At 42.9% G+C, this 25,471-nt stretch overlaps 1 protein-coding gene across 1 annotated transcript; it reads right to left on the bottom strand.

Annotated features, from left to right (window-relative positions):
- Positions 1–2,841: 2,841 nt before the first annotated feature.
- Positions 2,842–23,234, bottom strand: PSAT1 (phosphoserine aminotransferase 1). The gene is made up of 9 exons (XM_081213811.1): positions 23,081–23,234; positions 20,417–20,477; positions 19,673–19,742; positions 17,654–17,859; positions 14,806–14,978; positions 13,986–14,155; positions 9,505–9,633; positions 7,309–7,446; positions 2,842–5,026 (listed from the first exon to the last, which is right to left on the bottom strand). The coding sequence occupies exons 1-9, from the start codon at positions 23,138–23,140 to the stop codon at positions 4,921–4,923; spliced, it is 1,113 nt and encodes a 370-aa protein (XP_081069937.1). The 5' UTR covers positions 23,141–23,234; the 3' UTR covers positions 2,842–4,920.
- Positions 23,235–25,471: the final 2,237 nt, after the last annotated feature.

Raw genomic sequence — 25,471 nt, 5'->3', positions numbered from 1 at the left:
CTTCATGTACTAAACAGCTTTTCTCTCTGTCTCCTTCCATCTCTTTGATCTAGCCATCCAGGAGTAATCCATGGGTAATTATAACTTCTGAGCTTCTTTTAGCCTAAAAAGAGCCAATTTATCACAAACTGTCATGAATCCTGATTTAAAATTATCAAGAGCCCAATTACCAATAGAAATAAGGGATACTTCTTTCCAATTAAAGTGATTGATTTCACATAAAAACCAAGTAACATTTCACTTTTTAATTATGCATTCTTATCAAATGTGAAGAGGTTCTCCCACATTTTATTTTACATTCCAAGAGTGTACTATAATGAACATTAATCATATGCTGATATAATGCCAAGCCTAATAATTTGACACCTTAATTTGACAGAAACTAATCTATCAAAATATCCTATCAATTTTAATGGTTAATCCTAGTTACTTCTAGCATCTAGTAATTTGGAGAAGCAAAATAAGAAAACTTATTTGCTATATTCACAGCACAATGCAATGCATAGCTACTCAGAAGCCAGATCCACTGTGTTCAGTGGAGCTGACTCCATAATAACTGGTTAGAATCACAGCCTGATTCACCTATCATATTAAATCCATCCTACAGAGTCATGCTGTTTTGTCTCTCTAGACAGCTTTATTTTTAAGACACTTCAATTTCATATACTTTTATGAAAAAAAATATGAAAACCCAGTTTCAGATAAACTGATACCATCTTTAATACTACCCGTGATGAAATGAAAATATCAAATTACGTATCTTAAATCCCAGCAGACCAGAGAACTTCAACTCCATGCCAAAGCTGTTGCCATCCATTCCTGCACTGTTTTACAAGGGCATTGTGGGAAACAAATCACTTTTCAAATCACTGACTTGATGGTAATTCTTTGGTGGGCAGAAGGTCTGCCTGGGTATTACAGTGGTGTCTCGCAAGATGAAAAGAATCCGTTCCGCGAGTCTCTTCGTCTTGCGGTTTTTTCATCTTGTGAAGCAAGCCCATTAGCGGCTTAGCGGATTAGCGCTATTAGCGGCTTAGCGGGCTTAGCGGATCAGCTGATAAGCGGCTTAGCGGATCAGCTGATAAGCGGTTTAGTGGCTTAGGATCAGCTGATAAGCGGCTTAGCGGCTTGGGAAAAAGGGAAAAAGGGGGGGGGGACCGCAGGAACTCGCAAGACATTTACGTCTTGCGAAGCAAGCCCATAGGAAATTCATTTTGCGAAGCACCTCCAAAACGGAAAACCCTTTCGTCTAGCGGGTTTTCCGTCTTGCAAGGCATTCGTCTTGCGGGGCACCACTGTATGTTCTTTCACCCATACTTCTTTTCACATGGAGAAAAGTTTTATTTGGACTGTCTTCTTATTGTCATTGTTGAATCCTGGGATGAGCATTGAGGGAAAGGGGGGTCATGTTTAGTTATATTTTATGTAGGCTTCCAACTTACTACCCCTGGGATAGTGCAGGTGAGAAGTTGCTGTTGGTCTAAACCACAGAGCCTAGGGCTTTCCAATCAGAAGGTCGGCAGTTTGAACCCCCACGATGGGGTGAGCTCCCGTTGCTCAGTCCCAGCTCCTGCCAACCTAGCAGCTTGAAAGCACATCAAAAGGCAAGTAAATAGGTACCGCTCCAGTGGGAAGGTAAATGGCATTTCCGTGGCGCTGCTCTGGTTTTGGTGTTCTGTTGCACCAGAAGCGGTTTAGTCGTGCTGGCCACATGACTCGGAAAAACTGTCTGCGGACAAACACCGGCTCCCTTGGCCTGTAAAGCGAGATGAGCGCCACAACCCCCGAGTCGTCTGCGACTGAACTTAACTGTCAAGAGGTCCTTTACCTTTGCACTGACCAACACAGCATTCTCTTAAACTTCCATATAATGACCTAGTTTTCATGTCCTAACCATTGACTCCCAGAGAGGTGTTCACACCTGCTTTGCTCTTCCATTAGCCTTTTAGATCAATGTTGAATGGCAGCTAAGCCAAGGTTTGGCTTCTTGCCCAAACCTAGGATGATGATTAAGGCTTCTCCTCCTCAACCACAACATGTAACCATAGGACAAATCTTGGCAACAGCGTAAGGAGGAGACACCTTAAATACATTCCTTAGTTCAGACACACCAAGCCAAAGCTTGGTTGAGCTGCAATGCTGCATCTACTTAGAAGCCCAAGGAGAAGCAAGGAGGCTCATTGGGATCAGCATGTTCATGCACTTGTGCAAAGCCATGGCTTGTTTAGCATGACATGCCAATGCAGCCGCTGGCGAAAGCAAAAGAACTGGGATCTTGTAATAAAAGTGAATATATACATACAAAATTCTCACAACCTGTCTGTTCAGCTCACTTTAATCACAGGCCATCCATCCAGTGGTGGTCATCAATACTAGTATTTAAAAGGGCAGCTGGATATTGCAGGAGAAAAAGTAGTATGGACCTTCAGACTAGATTGAATAACTACGTATAGGACTGTTTAATTGTTTGTATATGAAAGCAGATTACATATTGGGACTGTGGAGCTTAATTGAGAATATAATGCTAATGGGGTAGCCAACGTGGTGCCCTCCAGCTTCCATTGTTCTTAACCAATGGTCATGTTGGGTGATGGGAGCTGGAGTCCAGCAACATCTGATGGGAACCACTTTGGCTAAGCCTGAATCAAGCAATATCCAGACTATGTGCAAATATAAGTTTACTAGTCCACCGCTGAACTGAGGTAGCAGATTCACATAAAATGCTTTTGAACAGATTTAAAACTTCAGGAGGTAGGTTTTAAAAAAAGTGTCTCAAAAATAGTTTCGCATCCCATTTTGAGTTTTCAAAGTTAAAACAAACAACATCAAATTCACCAGTGATACTTTAAAAGACTTTTATTATTTTTCAATTTAGTATACACAAAGAAAAACTTGGTTATTTTAAACAAAGCAGGGAGGACACTTTCTTCTATTTTGACCCACATACTTTTAAGTAAAAACTCCAGGAAAAGGGTTGTTCTTAATATTATGATGATGATTTTATTAAAGTGCACATGAAATTGTACAAGAAATTGATAACTGTCTCCGTGGCTAAGAAATCCAATCTTAAGAAACGAACTGATCAGGTGGCCAAATTCTATCAACAATGTTATTTCATTAAAAACAAACAAACAGCTAAAGGAACTTTTTTTAAAAAAAATGCCATGATCTAATGAATGTAGTCTTTGAGAAATAAACAGTTTTGGTTAAAAATTTTTTTTAAGGGAAACATTATTGGGCAGATGGGTAAGTTATACTAGAGAGTGAACATGAAATAAAAGGCAAGGGGACGATAAACTGAACCTTCCTTTCACAAGTTAAGAGTGTTGGCCATTTCATACACGACAGTTGTGTCCTACATGGACATAATCTCTGCACAGGTCATTAAAAAACACACAACAGAATTATGTATGATGAGCAAGGGGGGGGTGAGGTCATGGCTCAGTGGAAGAGCATCTGCTTGGCTTGCAGGTTCCAACCCCAGCGTGTCCCTGTAGGGCTGCAACCGCCTGAGACTCCAGAGTGGTTGCCAGAAAGTGCAGATAATGCTGAGCTGGAGGGAGCAATGGTCTGACTCGGGAAAGGAAGCTTCCTCGGTTCCTGAACAGGCAAGGCCTCCTTCTGCTGCGAGTGCATCTTCCAAGAAGGCACAATGGGTGTGACATGGCCCCTGAACAAAAACGTTCATTGGGGGAATTGTGTGGGATCTTGTGAACATGAAGGCAATGTTGGTTTCAAAACAGGCAGGAGGGCACAGGGAAAGAAAGTGATTTTGGTTTCTGTGCTGTAAAATGGAAGGGTGCCAAATGTAAATGTCTTTAAGTCAGAAGTAGTTCAGTATTTTAAAAGCAGAGGAGGGAACTGCACGACAGTATAGTTAAGTGTGCGTTTAACAATTCCATGGTCAAAGTCAGCAAAACTTAACAGGCTTCCTGCTTCAAAAACTAAGGCCTGATGTTAACAAAGGATGACTGCGAGTAATTCCCTTAGGCACTAGTGAGGTGTACTTGGAATTATTAAACATATAAAATCTGTTCCCATTGAATGTTATCTAAATACAGTGGTACCTCATGTTGCGTAACCTCCAGGTTACGGAATCTTTGGGTTACGGCCACGGCAAACGCAGAAGCGCTCTGTGGCGCCACATGTGTGCGCAGAAGCGGTCCTCCGGTTACAAAATTTTCGGGATATGGCCAGGCCTCCAGAACTGATCCCGTTCGTAACCAGGGGTACCACTGTATTTAACTTTGCTTACCATACTAAGCACATGACACTCTTAAGGAGGAAACCAACCTCAGGAAAATAACAAGCAGGCACCCGGGGAAATATTTTACGTAAGATGGGATTGTTTGTCAGATCCCTTACACTGAGAACAACAATTTCAGAGAGTTGCCATGTATGCAATACTAATCTCCACAACCCCTCTAACCCACTACCCCTCTATTGTTGTCCCTGCCAAGGTCGCTCAACCATTGCTACTGTGTCGTTTCTTTTAGCAGATCAAGATGATAAGGTGACAGCAAGAACTGCAAAGTTTTTAGCAGGGGCAATTAGAATAAGATCTATTATTTGATTGTAACCCCCCAAAATGTATTTTCTATGTTTTTACCTCTATCCTCAGTACATTTTATTTTAAATTATCTCCCTACCTACCCACTTAAAAAAACCAAATGAACTGCATAGCTCTAGGGACTGTGATAAAACACTGGGGTCAATTCTCAAAGTGCAGGACAAGCAAGCCTGGATCTTCTACAGCCAAAACCGCTTTGAATATTGGGCAGATGCAAGAGACACTGGGATTTTCATTGGTTTCCAAAATTTGACTGTGGGATTGAAAGTTTTAGTATATAAAATATTTCCACCAGCTTCCAATTCATTACACTTTTATTTCCAAGAGGGGCAACGCTAATTAATTAGAGTTCATGACCGATGCCGCTCCATGAAGCTCTTCATGAATGTTGCTAACTTCTGAACGTCTTCTCTTGTCACAGCATTATACAAAGAAGCACGGATTCCTCCCACAGATCTGAAAGAATAAGGGGAAATGCAGGGAAACAGTACATTTGGAGCATCCCCCAGTTTCACCAGTGCACTATATTCTTTTTGTAGTACAGAACATTCATTTATATCAAGGGGAAAGTAACCTCTTTCAGCCCAAAGGCTGCATTCTTTTCTGGGCAAGCCTATTTGGGAAAAGACGCCAGTGGTGAGCAAGGCGAGAGGCAAAAGTGGGCGGAGCCTCCAGTGTACCTTCTACCTCTGAACAGCAGGCTAGTTTCTACACACACCCCACTCTGTCCTCCACTATGCAAGAAAGAGGTCTTATCAGAGTACAAGGGAACATTCTGGCAAGGCGAAAGCACTCAATGAAGTTGTGAATCAGGGACAGCGGCAAACATGACCTGGAAAGGCGGTGTGGCAGCTAAAGACCGAATGTGGAGTAGTAAGTCCTGAGGGGCAGATAGAGAGACCTGGAATGATTGAGAGCCATTCATTTCCAGAAACAGAAAGAAGACTCAAGAAGCAGCTGAGAGCCAGTGTGGTGTAGTGGTTAAGAGTGGTAGTCTCGTAATCTGGGGAACCGGGTTCGCGTCTCCGCTCCTCCACCTGCAGCTGCTGGGTGACCTTGGGCCAGTCACACTTTTTTGAAGTCTCTCAGCCCCACTCACCTCACAGAGTGTTTGTTGTGGGGGAGGAAGGGAAAGGAGATTGTTAGCCGCTTTGAGACTCCTTAAACGGAGTGAAAGGCGGGATATCAAATCCAAACTCTTTCACAGATTGTTTAGTCTACCAAAGCAGATACTGACTGTGGGAACTTATTTCTGGACATGTGCAGTTCCTACAGGAGACCCAGAGAGCTGGTTTTAACCAGTCTTGCCTTTTTCTTCTCTTACCGGCAACATGTAGAGCACAGAGACTCTTGTTTGGACTTTAAGTGTACCTTTGTTCTATCGAGATGAAGTAAATGCTGCATATTGCAACCTGCTCAAGTAAATGTCTTACTTCACTGATTTATTTATTGCTTCCATGAGTATTTTATTGCCTCTTATGTGCAACCAACCCTCAATGTGCTTCCAGGGAAGGAGCTGTGTTCTTTTCTCTGCCAGTTTAAAGGCTGGCACATGCGGAAGTGAGGGGACACAGGTGGCACTGTGGTCTAAACCACTGAGCCTCTTGGGCTCTGCTCCACCTTTTGCCAACCTAGCAGTTTGAAAGCATACCAGTGCAAGTAGATAAATAGGTACTGCTGCGGCGGGAAAGTAAATGGCATTTCTGTGCGCTCTGGCACTTGTAGCGGTCCTCTGTGTGCCAGTAGCGGTTTAGTCCTGCTGGCCACATGACCTGGAAAGCTGTCTGTGGACAAACGCTGGCTCCCTCGGCCTGAAAAGCGAGATGAGCACCGCATCCCATAGTCACCTTTGACTGGACTTAACCATCCAGGGGTCCTTTACCTTTTACAAGCGGAAGTGTTGCTAGACCACTGGATTTATGAGCCAGAAATCATAAAACCTTTAATACTTGAGGGCCACATTTGGTCTCCAGGTCTAGAGGTTGCCCACCCTCAATTTATACCAACCTGGTGCTTCCAGATGCTGCTGGACCATAATTCCCACCATTTTTGTCCACTGGCCACATTGGCAGCTGGCTGATGGGAGCTGGAGTCCAATAACATGTGGATGGAGAAGGCTGGTGTGTGCTAACAAGAGGCATCTTGTTGAGAATAATGGATCGTTTCTAAAGACAGCAATGCTTTAGATGCATACAAACTGAAAAGAAGTCTCCTCATACTGTTCTTCCAAGAGTGCATGAACAGAAGAACTGTGAGTTTGAGATTGTGTGAGGGGAGCAATAATTAGACCAGAGTGACAGATTTATTTTGAAGCATCGCCTTGCAAGCATCACCACACCAGATGCCAAGAGGAAAGCGGGAGGCAGGAAGACCAGCTCCAGCACAAGACAGGGGTGGGGAAATACAACTCCAACAGTGAACTAAAAGGAATGATCAAGATACTGTCTTTTCTCAGGACTGTGAAAGAAGAGAACTTCATTTATGTAATAATTAGGGCGGAGCTGGAAGGAAGCTAAATTTTCAGAAACGTTTATATCAGCATTTGAGCTTTTCTGCAAAACAAAATGGAAGGGTCTACGGACAGCACAGCTAAGCTTCAGCACTAATACAACCTGTATTTTTCCACAATTCTGAGAAATGACAATGCCTCTCATTTTTGTGTGTTCACTTCCTACTGCTCTTTCTGTCACATTGTAACTCAACCTCAGCCAAAGCTTCTTCACAGACTTCTCTCTTACCTATGCCCTTTCAGGGATAGCATGTTGTTTTCTGTAGCTTGATCAAGGAATTTCTTTTCCAGGGCCTCATCGCCCTTAATGCTGCCAATCCGGAAAGGAACATTCATTCTGCTCCTGCTCTTCTTCTCCACAGGACACCTGGAAATTTCACAGAAATATGATTACAGCCATATTTTGGCTTGTTATCAAATGAGTACATATTAATGAACTAAATTGTAGGTGGTATTGGAATTAATGGGCCTAACATAGCCATGTTCATTCATTTTTGGACGTCTACTCTGAGTAAAACTTAATTGACTACCATCCTATGTTTCTAAGTGACATAATCTTTTGTCAGCCACAGAAATCAGTTCTACTTGCAAACTCTAAAGGGCTACCTGAAAGATAATTACACGGAAATTACATGGGGAAGTGTCAGATGACCTCATCCCTTTATGCTGAAAGAATGCATGGAGGCATCTGCAAAGGCTAGCCATGCCCTATCGTGGGCAACAGCCATGCCCCTGCTCCTGGTCACTTGGCAGGCGTTTATTTGGCATGTGAGAAGACTATGTGTCCCCATGTGTGAAGATCTTCAACACACCTGCCAAAGATGCTTGAATCATGTGTGTGTGTGTGTGTGTGTGTGTGTGTGTCTGAACAACTTTTAAATAAACACCAAGGGGAAATAATACACAAAGCTGGCAGGTTGCCTTTCAAAATTAAACTGCTTTGCTGTTTTCTGCAAACAAGTGGTATATAAAATTTTATGAAATAAACTTTTTTTAAGCACAAGAAATGTACTTTTCCACTACAGGCTCCTCTAGCTGGGGAAAGCCAATGAAGCTTTTGTTTTTCCCAGATGTACAAAAAGGCGGCAGCACAGCACAGGGGAGCAAGTGGCAAGAGGCAAGGCTGAAGGACTCTTTTGCTTGACTGGAAGGAGAACGTGCTGCAAATCATTTTATATTACACTTGTCTTCCACCTAATTCTCATCAAATCCAGAAGAAATTCAACAAGAGATTTGCAGCTGCAATTACCAAGAAGCCGCATGCAAGCCTGCAGTTAGCTCACCTGATGCAGCACAATCTCAACCACAAGAACTCTGAAGCCCATGTGAGATGATGATGATGATGATGATGATGATTATTATTATTATTATTATTATTAAGTTTATATATCACTGAATGCCCAAATAGGCTTCTAAGCCATCTACATGCATAAAAGCCAATTGCCACAATTTGATAGCAAAGCACTGCTATCTATTCACACTTGAAAAGGAGAATGGGTATTAAATAATTTAGGCCACTTCTGGTTGTGGTTGAAAGGAGTCAACAAGCAGGCACTGTACATTTAAAAAACAATTTCACTGTTTCACACCAGCATACAGCAGAGACACGCAATGCCAACAAACTCTAGCAAGTTTGCATGATGAAATCAGATTCTTGGCGCACTGAAAAGCTGTTCACATTTTGCTCTGTCCAGTAAGGCACTTCGTTGCTTAGGTGGCATTTCACAGGTAAACAGCCTCCAGTCAAAAAGCATGGCACAAAATACAGCAGTACATACTGATAAGATGCATACAGCTCAACTGCCATCATAACAATGGCCACAACTTTTGTTGTGAATTCCTAAACAGCTGGCCGGCTACAGGCAAAAACCTGTAGCTGCCATGGGGGGAAATAAGTTTCTCCTGGCTATAATCTCACTTAAATGGAACTAACAAGCTAGAAGTTATGAAATGGGTAGGATGAAGGTAAACCATTACAGATAAAATAAAATAAAATTCCTTCCAGTAGCACCTTAGAGACCAACTAAGTTTGTTATTGGTACGAGCTTTCGTGTTCATGCACACCTCTTCAGATGCACACGAAAGCTCATACCAATAACAAACTTAGTTGGTCTCTAAGGTGCTACTGGAAGGAATTTTATTTTTATTTTGTTTCAACAACACGGCTACCTACCTGTAACTAGAATATTAGAGATAACATACCATCAAAACAAGTGATTTCTAGCATGGCATAGTCCTCTCGCAATATGAACACACACACACCCAGAAGCTGCTGCTCCTGGGAGAAAGCAAGGCTACAAGTTTTTTCACTGAAACGCTAGTTTTCCACAAGTGTTTGTGTGGAAGATTTGCTAAAGTCCTATATAGACAAACTCCTCTGAGATTGCTCTGCACAGTAACAATGGTAAAAGTCAGGACAACTTACACGTAGAATCCACTGGATCCATCAATAATATCATAAATCATCTGTGACTTCATTTGGCTAAGCTTATCCATAGCTGCAGCTCCGCCACTGTTTCTTACCCAATCCAGGACCAAGCCTGTGATGTAGATACTGGAATCAAAAGAGAAGAGGCACCAATTATTTGCAATGCTATGTTCATGTCTCAATAACAAAAACAGCAAGTTTTGCTTACATGGTATAGAAGAGAAGTAAAACCAACAAGAGAGTGTGTTGGGGGACAGGGAAGAGACAGAGTCATCTGTCCCCAACGCATAAACTCACAAATGCACCCAGTACCTAATCTAAATTGGTATGCCCCATGAAGACCAGGCGTGTGTCATGCCAAGGTGTCAGCAGGCATCCTGTTTCAAACGGCGCAAGCAAGCAAGCCAAATCACATGCAAAAAGGCAAAGCATCATTTTACGGCAAGTGAAACCTGTCAGCCAAAGCAAGAGAACTTCCTATATAATACTTTGTATTCTAGTTAGAATCTAGCTGCTGGTTAACAGTGCTCTGGGAACACAATACCGTAGAGACAACTGGAGGTTGTAGATATAATGCTAGGGCAAAATTGAAAATTCCCATTGTTTCTTCATCTGTATAGGCCCTGTCATGACTGCTGAAATTATGGTCTAACCAACAAGAGATCCAGTTGTGAAATACTGGTCAAATTAAAGGATCCTGGCTCAAGTGGCAGAGAAGCCATTCAAACTTGCAAAAGATATTGCTGGCATTGGCCTCCTGTTGATACGACAGCATTAACATTTTCATCAAACCTATTTCCTATTTAAAATAACTTAAAGCTTTACACCTTGAGCTGTTCTTTTTTTGCAATAGCCAGTAAGAACAATAGTGTCCTGCTGCTTTCATGTAGCCATTGACAAACTCTTCCAAAGAAAGTTACTGAATGAAAATCAGAATGCAAAGCATTGTCTGTGATTTTAGCTACAAAGAGAGAATTCTGCTTGATCACAGGTATTTCCCATGGATGTCACTTTGCATACTAAACTTCTTGTAAAAAGCTAATAGCCATAATCCTAGACATACTTACTATAACTACTATTAATATTAAGCATTCAAATACTGCTCAAGACTGTTAAAAGTACACTACAGTGTTGTTTGTAAGGATTGCCATTTTGAATGCAAGGAAGATGAATAGCTGAGGGATAATGTTGACCCAAGACTACCTTGTGAATTCAAGGCAGAGATTCCCAACTCAGATTCTCAGCTAACTAGGAAGTTGCTCCTATTGAACCAAGCTGGATTATTGCTAAATCAACAGTGTTTATTGTAGGCAAATAGCCTGAGCCAACTGTATATCACACTGCTCACCCAAGTCATCTGATCTTTTACTGTCCCCATGTGCAGAAAAGCATCATTCACCCTACTCAGCCGGCATGTAGGAGTGTCCTTCTAAGCTGCCGGCCTTCTCCAGGGACCTTCTGGTTGGTCACTACTTTGGAAGCAGGATCATGGGCCCTTTATTTGTAAAGCTGCCATTATGCCAGTGCCTGGATTTGGTCCCAGAATCACACAAATCTGTATTGTCACTCAGATACATGCCCCATTTCCAGCACATTACACAAAAGCCATGAGCATTAAGGAAGCAGAGAACGTCCAGAAATCAGTGTTCCAATGTGTGAATTGTGTTGAAGCTGGTATGGGGGCTCTAATCCACTTTCCAGACAAAAGGACAGACTTTGATGCCACAACACAAACCAGCACAAGTCTTTGGCAGACAATAAGCCTAAAATATAAAACATTCCTGTTCCTTAGCTATTTTGTTCCATTTCCACATCACTCTTTCTCATTTGCACACCTGTTGCAAAAGTGTCCCACACTCAGAGAATTCCTGTTTGGTACCGGTTCATTATATCCTGTACTGGATTTCACATAAGCCTTTATGATCCACAAAAATACAGTGGGGGCAGGGGGCGTAATAGACTGACCCACTTTAAAAGCCACATAGCAAGCTTCCATGTCATCCCCAAAGCAGGTTTAGTCATAGATTTGAATATCAGGGAAATCCTTGTAGCTAGGAAATGCAATTTCTCCCCAGGGGGGGAAAAAGCACTGTTAATCTTCATGCAGCAGATTAATGTCAGGAAGCCAGGACTCCTTTTGGCAAGAGGTTAAAACGATCTGTATTGGAATAATTTAATTCAGTGCTTCACTACAGCAGCTCATGGACATTCAGGTCAGGTCCCCAGCCAACTAACGGCTGCACAGAGAAGAAAGAGAAACAGTCAGAATTACCGAAAAAAGGAAAGAGAGTTTGGTCAATCTCTTGCAAGACACATGTTGTTTTCAAGAAGCAAACACGAGGCAGAAACATCCAGCCAACTTGCAGGTTACAAATTTTACAGCACTGTAAATATGGAATGTTATAAAAAATGGGTAACTAGTTTACAAATATATAAGAAAAAATGAAGTTTAAAAGTTTGCAATTGTCTGCCCTGAGTTTTATGTCCCTACTACAGTATACAATTATTATGCAAGCTACTGATAATTTAGCAGTTATGGCTTCAAGGAGAATTCAGTTTTTCTTAATTGAAATAATTTTCCATGCATGTAAACCTTTCACTCCATACTCAGGATACTAGAATAATGTAATGGGGAGGTACTTAAACTAGGCACCAAATATGACCAATAGATGCAAAACTCACCACTGGTCAAATAGGGTACTTTATCAATAATGATGCATTCTTCCCTTCCACCACACCCCATTTTGTCTTCGCAGAGAAGCTTTTCTTGGTTTTTCTATTTAGCCAGACAGAAACAACCAATCATGTTATATGGCATAGCCATATTTTCAAATTTTAAAATCCTTGCAATGTTTGTGTTGGGCTTGTCAGGGAGAAGGAAATGGTGCCTTTCTGATGGGGTTGTAAACCCCCCTGAAAATGTTTACTTAAAGGGCAATATAAAATTATTTGAAATAAATAAAGTTAAAATACTCCATGCATTCCAGAACACTGCCAACACTCACTATCGTATAAGTAACTTTTGGCATGTGTGAATAAAATCTATACGAAACTTCTAGTGATGGGAAAGGGTTTGGGGGGGGCACCAGCCTATTGTATGTGGTAGACACATGTTGCACAATTAAATACTAAGAGATCTGTTTGAACTCCTGCATCTGATATGGTTTTTCTCCACCTTGCTAGGTAACATTCATAACATTTTTCCATCGGTACATCCTATGAAGTTGAAACAGACCTTTAGAAATGGGGATTTAAATCCCTGGAAAAAATGAAATGCCTGTTTTACACTCCTAACCCATTACAGAAAGAAGTTGTAGGAACTGCTTGCATAACTAAAATTTTCCATTCACATAATTCATGTGCTCACACAGTAGATCTGAAGAGTATTTGGTTCAGTAGTCACACTTACACTCACTCACCAACTATTAACTCCTAATTACCCTACTAACAAAAGCTCAACTTCACTGCTGTCAGCAATTCAGAAACACACAGAGTAACCCTTTAGTTAGTTTTACCTTGTTTGCATCCAGAACTGCTAATTAAATTCCATTTAGTAACCATGATGCCTAGATGACAATTAAAATGGAAAAGGCATGGTTGTTGGTTGGGATTTTGGTCTGGGGAAATAATCACCTGAGCCAGTTCAGCTTGAAACAGGTAAGTCAAGAGATGCATGTAGGCAGTGGGAGGGACTGAAACTACGGGCAGAGAATTTCTCGGCTCAATTCAGACCATGATCAGAAGCAGACCTGGCACTGCCATGACCATCTTTGCAGTTTTCGCACAGTGCCACAACGTGACACTACATCAAGGACACAACAAAGAATTAGCCAGTACTGCTGTGTAAGCCTATCTGCCAGCAAAATAGGAAGTCCAAAGAAAGCATTATGTCAAGGGTATCTTCAAGTCTGTAGTCAGTCTTGCTGAGGACCAATTCAGGAAAAGCAGGAACTCTGCTAAAATTTATACCACCCTGACATTTTATTTCACTGGGAAAATTTGGTTATGTCACTGAGACTAACATTTATTTTCTGGAGTAGCTTTATTTTCTGGAATAGCTTGGGGCAGAACCTTATCCCCCTTATCCAGTGGGTTCGGACAGCCACCTGTCCAAAGCCTGACATCACAATGACATTAGATAACCTGTTTTTGCATAGCGCTGTACACCAAATCAGCAGCAATCAGCTGATGCCTGGGGTTTGCAAAATGCCATGCATGGCGCTATGCAATCATCAGCTGAGTTTGCAAAGCACTGTGCACCATTTGCAGATGTCTGCAAACTTCCACTTGGCCCAGTCATGTCTTTATCTAGTATAGGGCAGGTGGGCACGGCTTCGCCAAAATGGCCTTGGGGGCCAAATGGAGAGGCCTGGTGGGCCTAATTTATCCCACAGACTGGACGTTCCTAACCTCTGCTCTGCATAGTAAGCTTCTGAGTAATTAGCAAAATGAAGGATATTGTACTGTGGCAAAATTACCTGAAGCACGGAGGAGTGTTGTATAGTGAGCTGTTCTCCACTTGCACTTTGTAGTCCAAGACTGTTGGGCACTCTTTGAGCGCAAAGCCAATCAAGTCCTCACGTACTATAACCACTGTAACTCCAGCACAGCCTGCATTCTTCTGGGCGCCAGCAAAGATTACACCAAACTTGACATTGGAAGTGGGGAGGAGAAAAGAAAGGGGAAATGGATATTAAATCCATGTACTCATTTGTACATTACAGTCGTACCTTGGCTCCCAAACGTCTTGGGAGTTGAACATTTTGGCTCTCAAACAACTGAAACCCAGGAGTGATTGTTCCGGTTTTTGAACATTTTTTTGGAAGCTGAATGTCTGACGGGGCTTCCGTGCTTTCTGATTTGCTGCAGGAAGCTCCTGCAGCCAATTGGAAGCCGTGCTTTGGAAGTCAAACATTTCAGAAGTTGAACAGACTTCCAGAACAGATTCTGTTTGACTTCCGAGGTATGACTGTATAAGCAGAACACATACTGGTGCATGTTCCTATACACACAAATAAAGGAAAAGATCACTGCTGTGAAACATTAGCAAGCTAAATCACTTAACAATGCATATACTGAAAGTGAAATACTCTCAGGAGGTCCTTCTCAGGTGATAACTTGCAATGTGATCCTAAATATGTTTTACTCAGAGCAGACCTATTGAAATTAATGGACCTAATTTAGTCATGCTCATTGAACAAGTGAGTGAAAGCATTACACGAATCAGCTTGAGCAAACCAAGTTTGAGATATTAGGTTACTCTGTGCAAAGGAACAAACTGCCCTTTTGGAACTTTACCTTAGACACATCCACCGGCCTGGAGAGGAAATTGGATGACATATCACACACTAAAACTGCCTTTCCAACGTCAGGTACAAAGTCAAACTCGACACCATGAACCGTCTCATTTGCACAATAGTAGACATAAGAGGCATCGGGGTTAAGGTTCCAAGTGCTTGGATCAGGAATTTCTGAAGTAGGTAAGACAACAGAGAAACAATCGAAACATTTCCCAGCTAGAAGATTTAGAGGTCCGATGAGATACAACTTCCTTTAAATATTGAACTTTGAAAGCAACTTTGGTTCAACAAATTTCTATTGCTTTGCCAGCAAAGTTAATTCATTATTGGAATGGCTACAAAAGAGAAATGGGCAATTTCAAAAAATTACCCACCACGCTTTCTCATCATGGAAGTAGTAGAGTGTGTTAAATAAACAGGATACCAGGTCCTTTCAAGATGCTAAAAACAGACCACCATTCAAAATCATTTCAACTTTCAAGCCAGAACATAATCTTTTGTAGCATAATAAGGTTGTTAGGTGAGGCACCTGTGGCCCTTCAGATGTTGCTGGACTATGTCTTCCATCATCCCTGACCATTTGTATGCTGGCTAAGGCTAACAGGAGTTGGGATCCAGCAAATCTAGTAAGCCATAAGTTGTCCACCCTGATCTACATGATGCATGCTAATCCTCATTGATGCCAATGTATTTTGTGAACTTAACAGGCTACTCACGCACCCAAACAGCAACACAGCATTTGCAAATGGCTGTGTTATAATGTAGGAGTTGCTGCTACAGACATGCTGGTGACATGCATAAGCTACACATGTAATCAAGAACTACATTTCCCATCAGCCCCAGACAGCACAACAAATGGTTCTGAATGGTAAGAACTGTAGTTCAACAACAGCTGGAAGGCCACAGGTTAACCAGTCGTGCTTTAGATAATAATTCAGGCTTCCCCAACCTGGCACTAGGGCTGGGCGATATCTGGTTTTCAACCTCCCTGCAGTGGTGGAGTGTGTGCCACACTTCCCCACAACAGCAGAGGGCCTTGTTGGGCCTCGCCACGATGGGAGAGAGTTCGCCGTACCTCTCCACAGTGGCAGAGGGTGCAATACACTCCCCCGCAGAAGCAGAAGGTCCCATACTACCTCCCCACGGTGGCAGAGGGTGTGCTGCACTTCACTGCAACAGCAGAGGACCTTGACAAGACTCCCTGTGGCGGTGGAGGGCCTTAAAATTTAAGGAAGTAGTAAATTTAATAAAAATATTAAATAAACTTCCATATAATAGATTTAATATATTTTCAACTAATTTAAGAGTTTTTTTTAAAAAAAGGTAAAGGATCCCTGACAGTTAAGTCCAGTCGCGAACGACTCTGGGGTTGCAGCGCTCATCTCGCTTTACTGGCCAAGGGAGCAGACGTTTGTCTGCAGGCAGTTTTTCCGGGTCATGTGGCCAGCATGACTAAGCAGCTTCTGGCAAAACCAGAGCAGCGCACACCGTTTACCTTCCCGCAGGAGTGGTACCTATTTATCTAAAGTGGACACTCGGGGTGCAAACGTGATCCGTGCAGGAGGCACATTTGTAACCCGCAGCGCCGCGTCTGCGCATGCATGGGTTGTGATTAGGCACTGCTGCACATGCACAACCGCCAAAACCCAGAAGTAACCTGTTCCAGTACTTCCGGGTTTCGGCGGGTGCGTAACCCAAGAAAACACAACCTGAAGCATCTGTAACCCAGGGTATGACTGTACTTGCACTTTGACATGCTTTCAAACTGCTAGGTTGGCAGGAGCTGGGACCAAGCAACGGGAGCTCACTCCGAACCACTGACCTTCTGATCAGCAAGCCCTAGGCTCACCTGCATCCCTAATTTAAGAGTATTTTAAGAGATTTACTAGTCAAGTTGCATCTGCTTCCCCACTCAGAGGTCTAAGTGGAATATGTGCATGCAGAAGCCCCATTGAGTTCAACTAAACTAACTTCTACTTTCCTGGGAGTAAGCCCCACTGAATTCAGTAGGGCTTGCTTGCAAGTAGACACACATTTACTTGCACTGCTTACTGAAAAAACCCTCCCCATCATTCTCACAAGCAAAATGAGCACCGCACCCCATAGTCGCCTTTGACTGAACATAACAGTCCAGGGGTCTCTTTCCTTTACCTAATGTTTGCACAGTCTCATAAGCTGTTCTGAAAGCGGGGACAGAACCCTAATTTATGCACTGCACAGCAGACACACAATATCATCATGCATTTGGTTGAATGGGTAGAACAAGATGTGTTTCATAGATACAAGTTGCCCATCATGGGTACTTCCAGGCCAGCACTCTTGTCAAATTGCATTTCTGCTTTGATCTTCACTCTCCCTCTACTGATTTTCCCATGCTCCTAAACTTTTGTTTTCTTTTTTCTCCCACGCACAATTTTACCCATACATGGTCCAATAACTTTGATGTAATGTGCCCACAGAAGGGGGGGGGAAGGCCAAGATGGGAGTGTAACAGCCAGATTTAGCCTCTCCTAAAAGCAATGTGCAGAAGCGGTTAGATTTGCATGAAGAGGTTCACAGGTACCAACAGTGCAAATCTGGCAGTTTTTGAAAAGACCATTAAGAAAGATGGTCAAGGTCAAGGGCTAGGAAGCAGCAGCGAAAGCTTCTTATCCAGGCCAAATCATAAGAATGGCTGCATTTCAGTAATGAGATAACCAGTTTTCATACTTTGGGACTCTTTAGGATTGTAGTAAATATTACACACACAGTTTGTTTTTATAAATAACAGAAACAGTAAGAAGGAGAGAAAATGCACATACAACAGTTTAGCTTCCACAAACGTTGACGTTTGCAAGTTTACTTACTTGTATAACTAGAGAGTTTAGGATGAACAAGGTTCACTTTGGCATATTTCTCTGCCTCCTTGGCTGCTTTTGCTGACCAGGCTCCTGTAACCACATAGTCAGCACACCTGGCTTCTTTTAGCCCAACAAGATTAAGTGGGACACCACTGAATTGTCCAGATCCACCTCCTTGGAGAAAAATCACTTTGTAGTTGTCTGGTATTTTTCTGTGAGAAGACGTATTGGGAAAATGAAACAATACTATCAGTTCAGGATTCAAAATATTTGACAGTTGTTATTCTCCAAATTAGATCCCCGGTGAAAATATCAGTTATAGATCAATGAAACCTTTTTGTTAAAATGATGTTTTACATTATTTGTAAACAGTTACTATCAAGTATTTCAACAGATACACAGTATTTCAGTATAACCCTCTGTCAGACTAATAAGCATTAGATATAATAGTCTACATATTTCAGCTTCCAAAGAAAATAAGAAAAATGTTTCTAAGTTGTTAAGTTCCAGAAGCTCTATAAATGCTGCTACTGGACCAATCACATTAATACAACATGAAGAAGAAAGCCCTGTGCTGTGGGTGGATGACTGATGACAATGCAAAATTACAGATAATCAACTAGGCGTGTGCTTGGTGCTGCTGAACAAATTTTAGCAGAGTGAGGAATCTTACAATGCTGTTCCAGAATGAACTGCAGAAGTCAAAATTTATAGCCAGTCCAGATACATGCAAAAAAGTACCTACTGTATTTTTCGCTCTATAAGACACACTTTCCCCCTCCTAAAAAGTAAGGGGAAATGTGTGTGTGCGTCTTATGGAGTGAATGCAGGCGGGAGGCTCTGCTCAGCGCTCCCTTTAAAGAGCGCGTGGAGTGTGTGTGCGGCTCTTGGGGGCTTTAGAGCCACACACACACACTCCCCGCGCTCTTTAAAGGGAGCACGGCTCTTGGGGGAGCCTTAGCCGTCCGCAGCCTCTCCCGGGCAGGGGATGAAGGCTCCCCTTGCCAGGGAGAGGCTGCGCGTGCCTATCCCATAAGCCAGGACAGCCAGCAGGATTGCTGCGCATCGATCCTGCTGGCTGTCCTGGCTTCTGGGATTCAGAATATTTTTTTCCTTGTTTTCCTCTTCCAAAAACTAGGTGCGTCTTATAGAGCGAAAAATACGGCAATCTCTTTGACATTTCTTGTTTGTGAAGCATCACTTGAAGCCCGCTCCCAGATATACTAGGCAGAATTCTAGGCTGCCCTGCGGATCTCGGACACTTCACATGCTCCAGTCTTCAATCATGGACACCACAAAGGAAGGCCTACTCTTGACTTCTTCAGAGAAAAATTGAGCAAATATTCCGTATCTTCATCTAACCCATGTGTGGCGTTTGCCCTCCTATGTTTGTGACATCATACTGGGTTCATAGGGAAAGGGTTAACTAATTGTAAAATGACTAACCAATGCGAACCCAGGGGGCAGAGTTAAGTGTGTATAAGTTTTAAGCACAGAGGTTTTTAGAGAGTTAGAGTTGTTGAGAAGACAGTCTGGAGTTAGAAGAGACAGAGAAGGTAAGTCTGTGGATTGGGCTAGTCTGGTGTGAGAGAGGGAGAGAATTTGTTAAGAGGAGTCAGTCAAACTGTTGAGATAATCAGTCAGAAGGTATTAGGAAGGTATAAGAAGAGAGTAACTGGTTGGTGGCAGCGGGGAAGCAAACACCGTGGTGGCACAGGGATCAATAGACCGATAAACGTCCAGAGACCCTGTGTGATCGCCACACCATGGTACTGTGCTACAGTTGCAAGTATTACATGTATTTTGCACTTGTCAATACAATATTAGAACAATAACCAAACCTGCTGGCAACCTTTTAGGAACAAATCATTCTAAGAAAGTGTTTGGTCTTGTGTCCATATCAATAAAACAGACACTTTGATGAACTTACTGTAAAAAAATTACACATGGAGTGGGAACTATACTACAGTTACTATGTCTTCAGATTAAAGGCTTTTTAGAATGTGAATAAAAATGGTCACTTACAAGAGTTCACGCAAGCACTTTTCAGCTGCTTTGACAATTTTTGAAAAATCAGATGATCTGTGGCTCATTTCTGCAACAAAATAAATATATCAGAAATGACACAATACAAACCGTATCACTAAAATAAATTTGGCTTTATAAAAATGCCATCTTTTAATTCACATTTATTCAATGGAGATAGAAGATCAGTGGGTACAGGAACTGTGTTCAAATGTCCACTTCCTCCACTGCAATGAATGGAGAACTCTTTTCAGGCAGCACAGCTACGTACATCAGAGCTCCTACAGCCTTGAGGAAACTGCTAGACCAGGGTGACAGCTTCTGTTTCAGTACCATAGGGGGTAGACACTGCAAAGGTAGCTGGATCCTCAGTTCACTTCACTGGAAAGGGAAAGGGAAATAGCAACAGCTGGTGTTGCAGAGCCGTAGCTGGGTTGTTGCAGGTGGCTCAGGAAGACCAAAGTTTAAAGTCCTTCTCAGCTACAAAGTTCATTGGGTGACTCTGAACCAACTGCAGTTTCTCAAGAGAAAATGAACACCCCTGGCCCCTTCAGACATCTGCTTTCCAGAGCTCATTGGTGCAAGGGTGGGATAAAAGTTGGAGAGATATTTCAGAAAGGATAATTCTCAAACTGGGAATGCCTGCATTTAAATGTGTAGCTCTTTCTTGTTGTGTTCATTAGAAAATACAATTAAAAGCTCCAAATGCTAAAAAGACATCAAGAATAAGTAAGAGTGCCTTACCAAGAACACTAATGCCAAGGCCATTATAATTCACCAACTCTTTCTGGGCTTCTAACAATACCTACAAAAGAAATCAATTCGATATCATTGTGGACATTTCAATGTCAAATCTCACAAATCCTAGTTACTATATAGAATCATTTGTAAGTGTATGTGTTATCCAAGCATGGGCAGACATACCAGGTTGTTTTCTATCACCTAATCCTTTTTTGCTTCTTTTTCCTTTTGCTATTGTAGAACTGGAGATACCAAAGACACATCCAGAGACTTTCTGCACACTAGGCATGCACCTTCTACTTTTGAGCTATGCTTTCTGAGCTTGTATATTTCTTATAAAAAGGAATTTTTATAAAGACTTTTTAAAAAGACGGATTCAACAGGCGTAGTGTCGCCCATGGTTATTTCAATATGGCTAAAGTTTCAGCAGCCAATCAAAGATTGTTCAGTGTTTCAGGTACACTGTCCAACAATGGGAATGGGTTGTTAACAAAACACCTCACATCCAGAGTCATTCTCTGCACCAATGTGAAAGATCGCTGGAATAAATGACCTAATTTATCATTTTCATGCACAGCATTTTGGACAGATCAGATCTGGCATTACTAAGACTGGGCACCATTTCCCCCCAGTAAACCACTGAAAAATAATGGCATTTTTCAATAGCCATTGTTTAGGTTCAAGTTCTGTTGAACATCAAAGTTCCTTTCTAGCTGATTAATCAGATTCAGCACAACAATAAGACACTAATGCACAATCCTTTGATTAGAAAAGGCATCAAACTCATGTTATTAGGGATGGGCAATCTGGTTCTCTAACTGTTGTTGGACTACAGCTTCCATCTTCCATGGCCCTATGGCCTGGAGCTTATGAGGGTTGGAATCCCACAACATCTGGAGGACCACAAGGTTCACATCTCTATCAGAATATTATCTATGAAGATTAATTCAAATGAAAATGTTTGCTGCAGACTTCTAAAGCAGTCTTTTAGAAAGTAGCAACAACTTCACAGCTTCCCATGAGTGTGGCCAGGATTTATGTTTTTGGGGGGAGGGAGAACCTCAGTTAAATATTTTTATTGATTTACTTGATTAGGACAGGGCAGCTGCCCCCCCCCCCCCCGGCTATGTCCATGCAGCTTCCCAGGTCCAAAAGAGAACAATGCACAAGAGTGCTTTAAACTAACTAAAGCGCTTAGGAATGCAATTCTTATGGAAAGCTGGAAAAATAATTTATATCTGATGGAGCCAAACCTCTCCCATATGTGATTGGATCAAGACAGATGCTGATGTAACTTTCTGAGCAGATGAGTTTACAGTCAGCATATTACTATCATATGTTGTATAAAATCTATTTCTCCAGTCGCCTGATATTAAACTAGGATATCTGCAAATGCTTTTATGTCCTACATGTTCACAAAGCATTTATTCAGCAGTGGTAAACAAAGGGTTCTTTTAATTCCAGCCCCATGCACAAACAAAAGGGGTAAGCATTTTTGTTCCATGAGCTCTGATATTAGTAGCTTTTTCAACTGGAAAAAACCAAGCAAACTATATTCCTTTTCACAGCTGTTGGAGAAAAGAAGGGGGGAATTTAGGTAGTTTTTCCACAGCTGCTGGGACACACCTCCATAGAAAGAGAATGTGTACTGTTCTTAAAACCCCTGAAATGGCCCTTGTGTTACAGCTCAACAAAAAGTTATCCTGTAATAAAAGCCATGCAAAACATTTGTTTAGGAGCGATAGGAAGTTAAAATGGGTAACGAATAATAGATCTGGGAGCATAGGTTTGACATTTTAAAACAGACATATGTCCTTTTAAAGAGAGTGGGAGTCAGAGACAAAACGCGCTTTGCACTCTTCCAATACAAGGCTTTGGGAGTTAAAAAGAGGAGGGGAAATTGCCAGATGTTCTGGGACAGTATTGAAAAAGCTTTTTTTCCCCCTTTACTACTGTACCTGAAAGAGCAAGGCGTTAGCAATTGCTCTTTAGTTCACTGGCAGCATAGATGACGCCAGCACAGCAAGAAGATAAACGAAGATAGGAAGAGGCGAGCTAGTGCGAACTTGCCAGCTAATTAGCGTACTTGACAAGATCCAGTACAGCACTTTTTAAAAGCCCCAGCCTTTCTCACCCTTTGCTCCACTTTAACCACGAATGCAAAATCCCTCCTTTGTTACAACTTGCTAACACCCGTCTCGAGGCAGCTCTCCGACGGCAGAATGCGGGAATGTCCTCTGTACCTAAAGCAAACACTTGCAAATTGCCCCTTGGAGATATCGCTTCCACAAGATAATAGCTGTTGATCTTTTCACATAACCGCGCAGAGAGGACGGGAACACAAGAAGCACGCCCCTTTTGCAACATCTCTTAGCATTGTGGAATGTTGATTCGGGGAGTCTCTTCCCCGATCAACGATCCGCAGCTCCTACTGCTGCGAACTAGAGAACTCCCGTCCCGAGGGCACCAAAAAGCGCGCGCCCCCAACGCGTTATCGGAAGGGCAGCCTTAAGTTGAGCGGGGCTTACTTCCAACTTACAGCGCAAGCCTACTCGGAAGCAAGCCTGGCCAGCTTCCATGGCACACGCATAGGATCGGGCTGCGCAGTGCAAATCCTCCCCCCTCGCGCATCTTGCCTGCAGGATTGAGCCCCCGCGGAGCACGTACCGGCAGCGGCAGCTTCGCGGGTCCCGCGCCGAAGTTGGCCACGTGCTTCTGGGCGTCCATGGTCCGGGCGATGCTTCCTCCGCGTCCCTCCGGCTTTGTGGGGCTGCAGCCCCGCCGCCTCTCCGGATATTCCCAAGCCCAGCGACCTTGAGCGTGCCTGCTTCCCGATTGGCTCCTTGGGCCGAGGTATGGTAATTGCCACGCTCCGATTGGCCAGCGGCTTGGGTCTGGCCGAGCCATTGGCCGGATGGGCGCCGGAGAGAGGCGATGCAAGGCAGGAGGCAGATTGCAACATTCCAGGGGCTCCGGCAGCTGGAGCGGCTGCTCGCGGCTCGTCCGGGCAGCGGCAACCTAGGATCCGCGACGCCGCCGCCGCCTCCGCCGCCGCCACTCCCCCTTGGCAGCGGAGCCGAAGAGCCGCGGGCGCCTGTTCTCTTTCAGAGGACGACGAACTCTGCGCTGGGCACCTTGCCCGCCCCCGCCTGCACCGACAGAGCAGTTATGGTCTCTGCGAAGCGTTCCAAGAAGAGTAAAAAAGGGATGGGGGGAGGCAGGGCGCCCTGCGGCTCTAGGGAAAGGAGAAAGGGAGCTGAAGTCTAGAATTGTTTGAAACCAGACCACCCCGCACTGAAAAGAATCGGGCTACAAACGCATACAGTGGAACCTCGGGTTACAGACGCTTCAGGTTACAGACTCCGCTAACCCAGAAATAGTGCTTCAGGTTAAGAACTTTGCTTCAGGATGAGAACAGAAATCGTGCTCAGACGGCGCGGTGGCAGCGGGAGGCCCCATTAGCTAAAGTGGTGCTTCAGGTTAAGAACAGTTTCAGGTTAAGAACGGACCTCCGGAACGAATTAGGTACTTAACCCGTGGTACCACTGCATTGGAATGTGCTGGCTCCTTCCTAATGGACAGTGGAATACACTTTTGAATTTTCAAGTGGTCACTGGGGTGCTTTTAAAACAGGAATGTGACACCTAGGGCCCACTAGACAGATTTTCCCTGAACTACTGCAACTATTTATTTATTTTGTGGAATGTATATACCACTGATTGTAAAGTAGGGGAGAAACCTCAAAGCAGTGGCTGGTACTGGCAGGAGTTGGATTCCATCAACATTTGGAAGAACAGAATTTCTTAACCAGCCAGAGAAGTATTGTTAAGGGTTTCCAATACCAGTATGGATTATTCATAGTTAACTAGCCTTTGTCTTGAGGCTATACCAGGACTTGACAAGATAGTGTTAATAGTAGTGTGTTGCTGTCACGGAACTAAGCAAGTTAGTCAATTGCTTCTTCATCTTGAGAATGTTCTGATGAAAGGCACTTATTTGAAGACAAGAGAGCAGACCAAGAGAGCAGACCTTGCTCCACCGCAGAGAGGAGGTGGCAATGCAGTTGAGAAAAGCATAGTTTTGCAGTGCAGTGAGCTAAGGCACTATTTACACTGTGTGCCTCTACCTGCACTCAACTTTTATATTTTATTGTATAAGCCACCCTTGATAATCATCCAAAGGAAACCAAATCCAAAAAATATTGTGGCCCTGGAACTTCTCAATGCTAAACATACAACACAATTGTCCTTTGAAGTAGCTGCTGCAATGGCAACTCTAGCAGCCAACTGTGTTACAATAGATTCTATTCGGTGATCCAGTATGGTACAGTGGTTAGAATATTGGACTCAGACTAAGCATATCTGTGTCCAAATTCTTCCTCAACCATGAAGATCAGTGAGTGACCTTAGGCCAGCCTCTGTCCCTGCCTAATGTACGAGAGGGAAGTGGGAGGGCCTGTAAGTACTCCAGGTGGAAATGAGTGGGAAATAAATAATAATAATAATAATAATAATAATAATAATAATAATAATAATAATAATAATAATAATAATAATAATAATAATTTATTATTTGTACCCCGCCCATCTGGCTGGGTTTCCCCCAGCCACTCTGGGCGGCTTCCACAGAAACCAAAAATACACTAAAATACCACACATTAAAAACTTCCCTATAAGCACTTTCTACTGCAATTGGGCTCAAAACTCTACCAGAATGGAGAGTTACTAAAATGGGCTTTGAGAGGTGGTTTGAATGAATTTTTAAAATGTCTTAATATTTAGAAATAGAGGCTAAATGACATCAGGAAATCTAAACTGAGTACTATTTTGGAATCGGCATTTCAAACCTAGAACATAAAGGGAGAGCTCTTCCAATCCAGTTGCTGGCCTGTACATAGGCAAGTTTTGCACCCTTGCACTTGGCCACTTATTACAATGGCTATGCAGAAATTTGGATATGACTGAACAGAAAGGCCTAAAATGAATACAGTTGGGTTACCGACATGCTGCTCAAGGGTGCACCTGGTGCCTGCAGAGACATTCGCTGGTTTTGAAATTG

Source organism: Podarcis bocagei (assembly GCF_964188305.1).
Source record: "Podarcis bocagei genome assembly, chromosome: 11".
NCBI lineage: Eukaryota > Metazoa > Chordata > Lepidosauria > Squamata > Lacertidae > Podarcis > Podarcis bocagei.
This window is presented reverse-complemented; position numbering and strand designations above follow the sequence as displayed.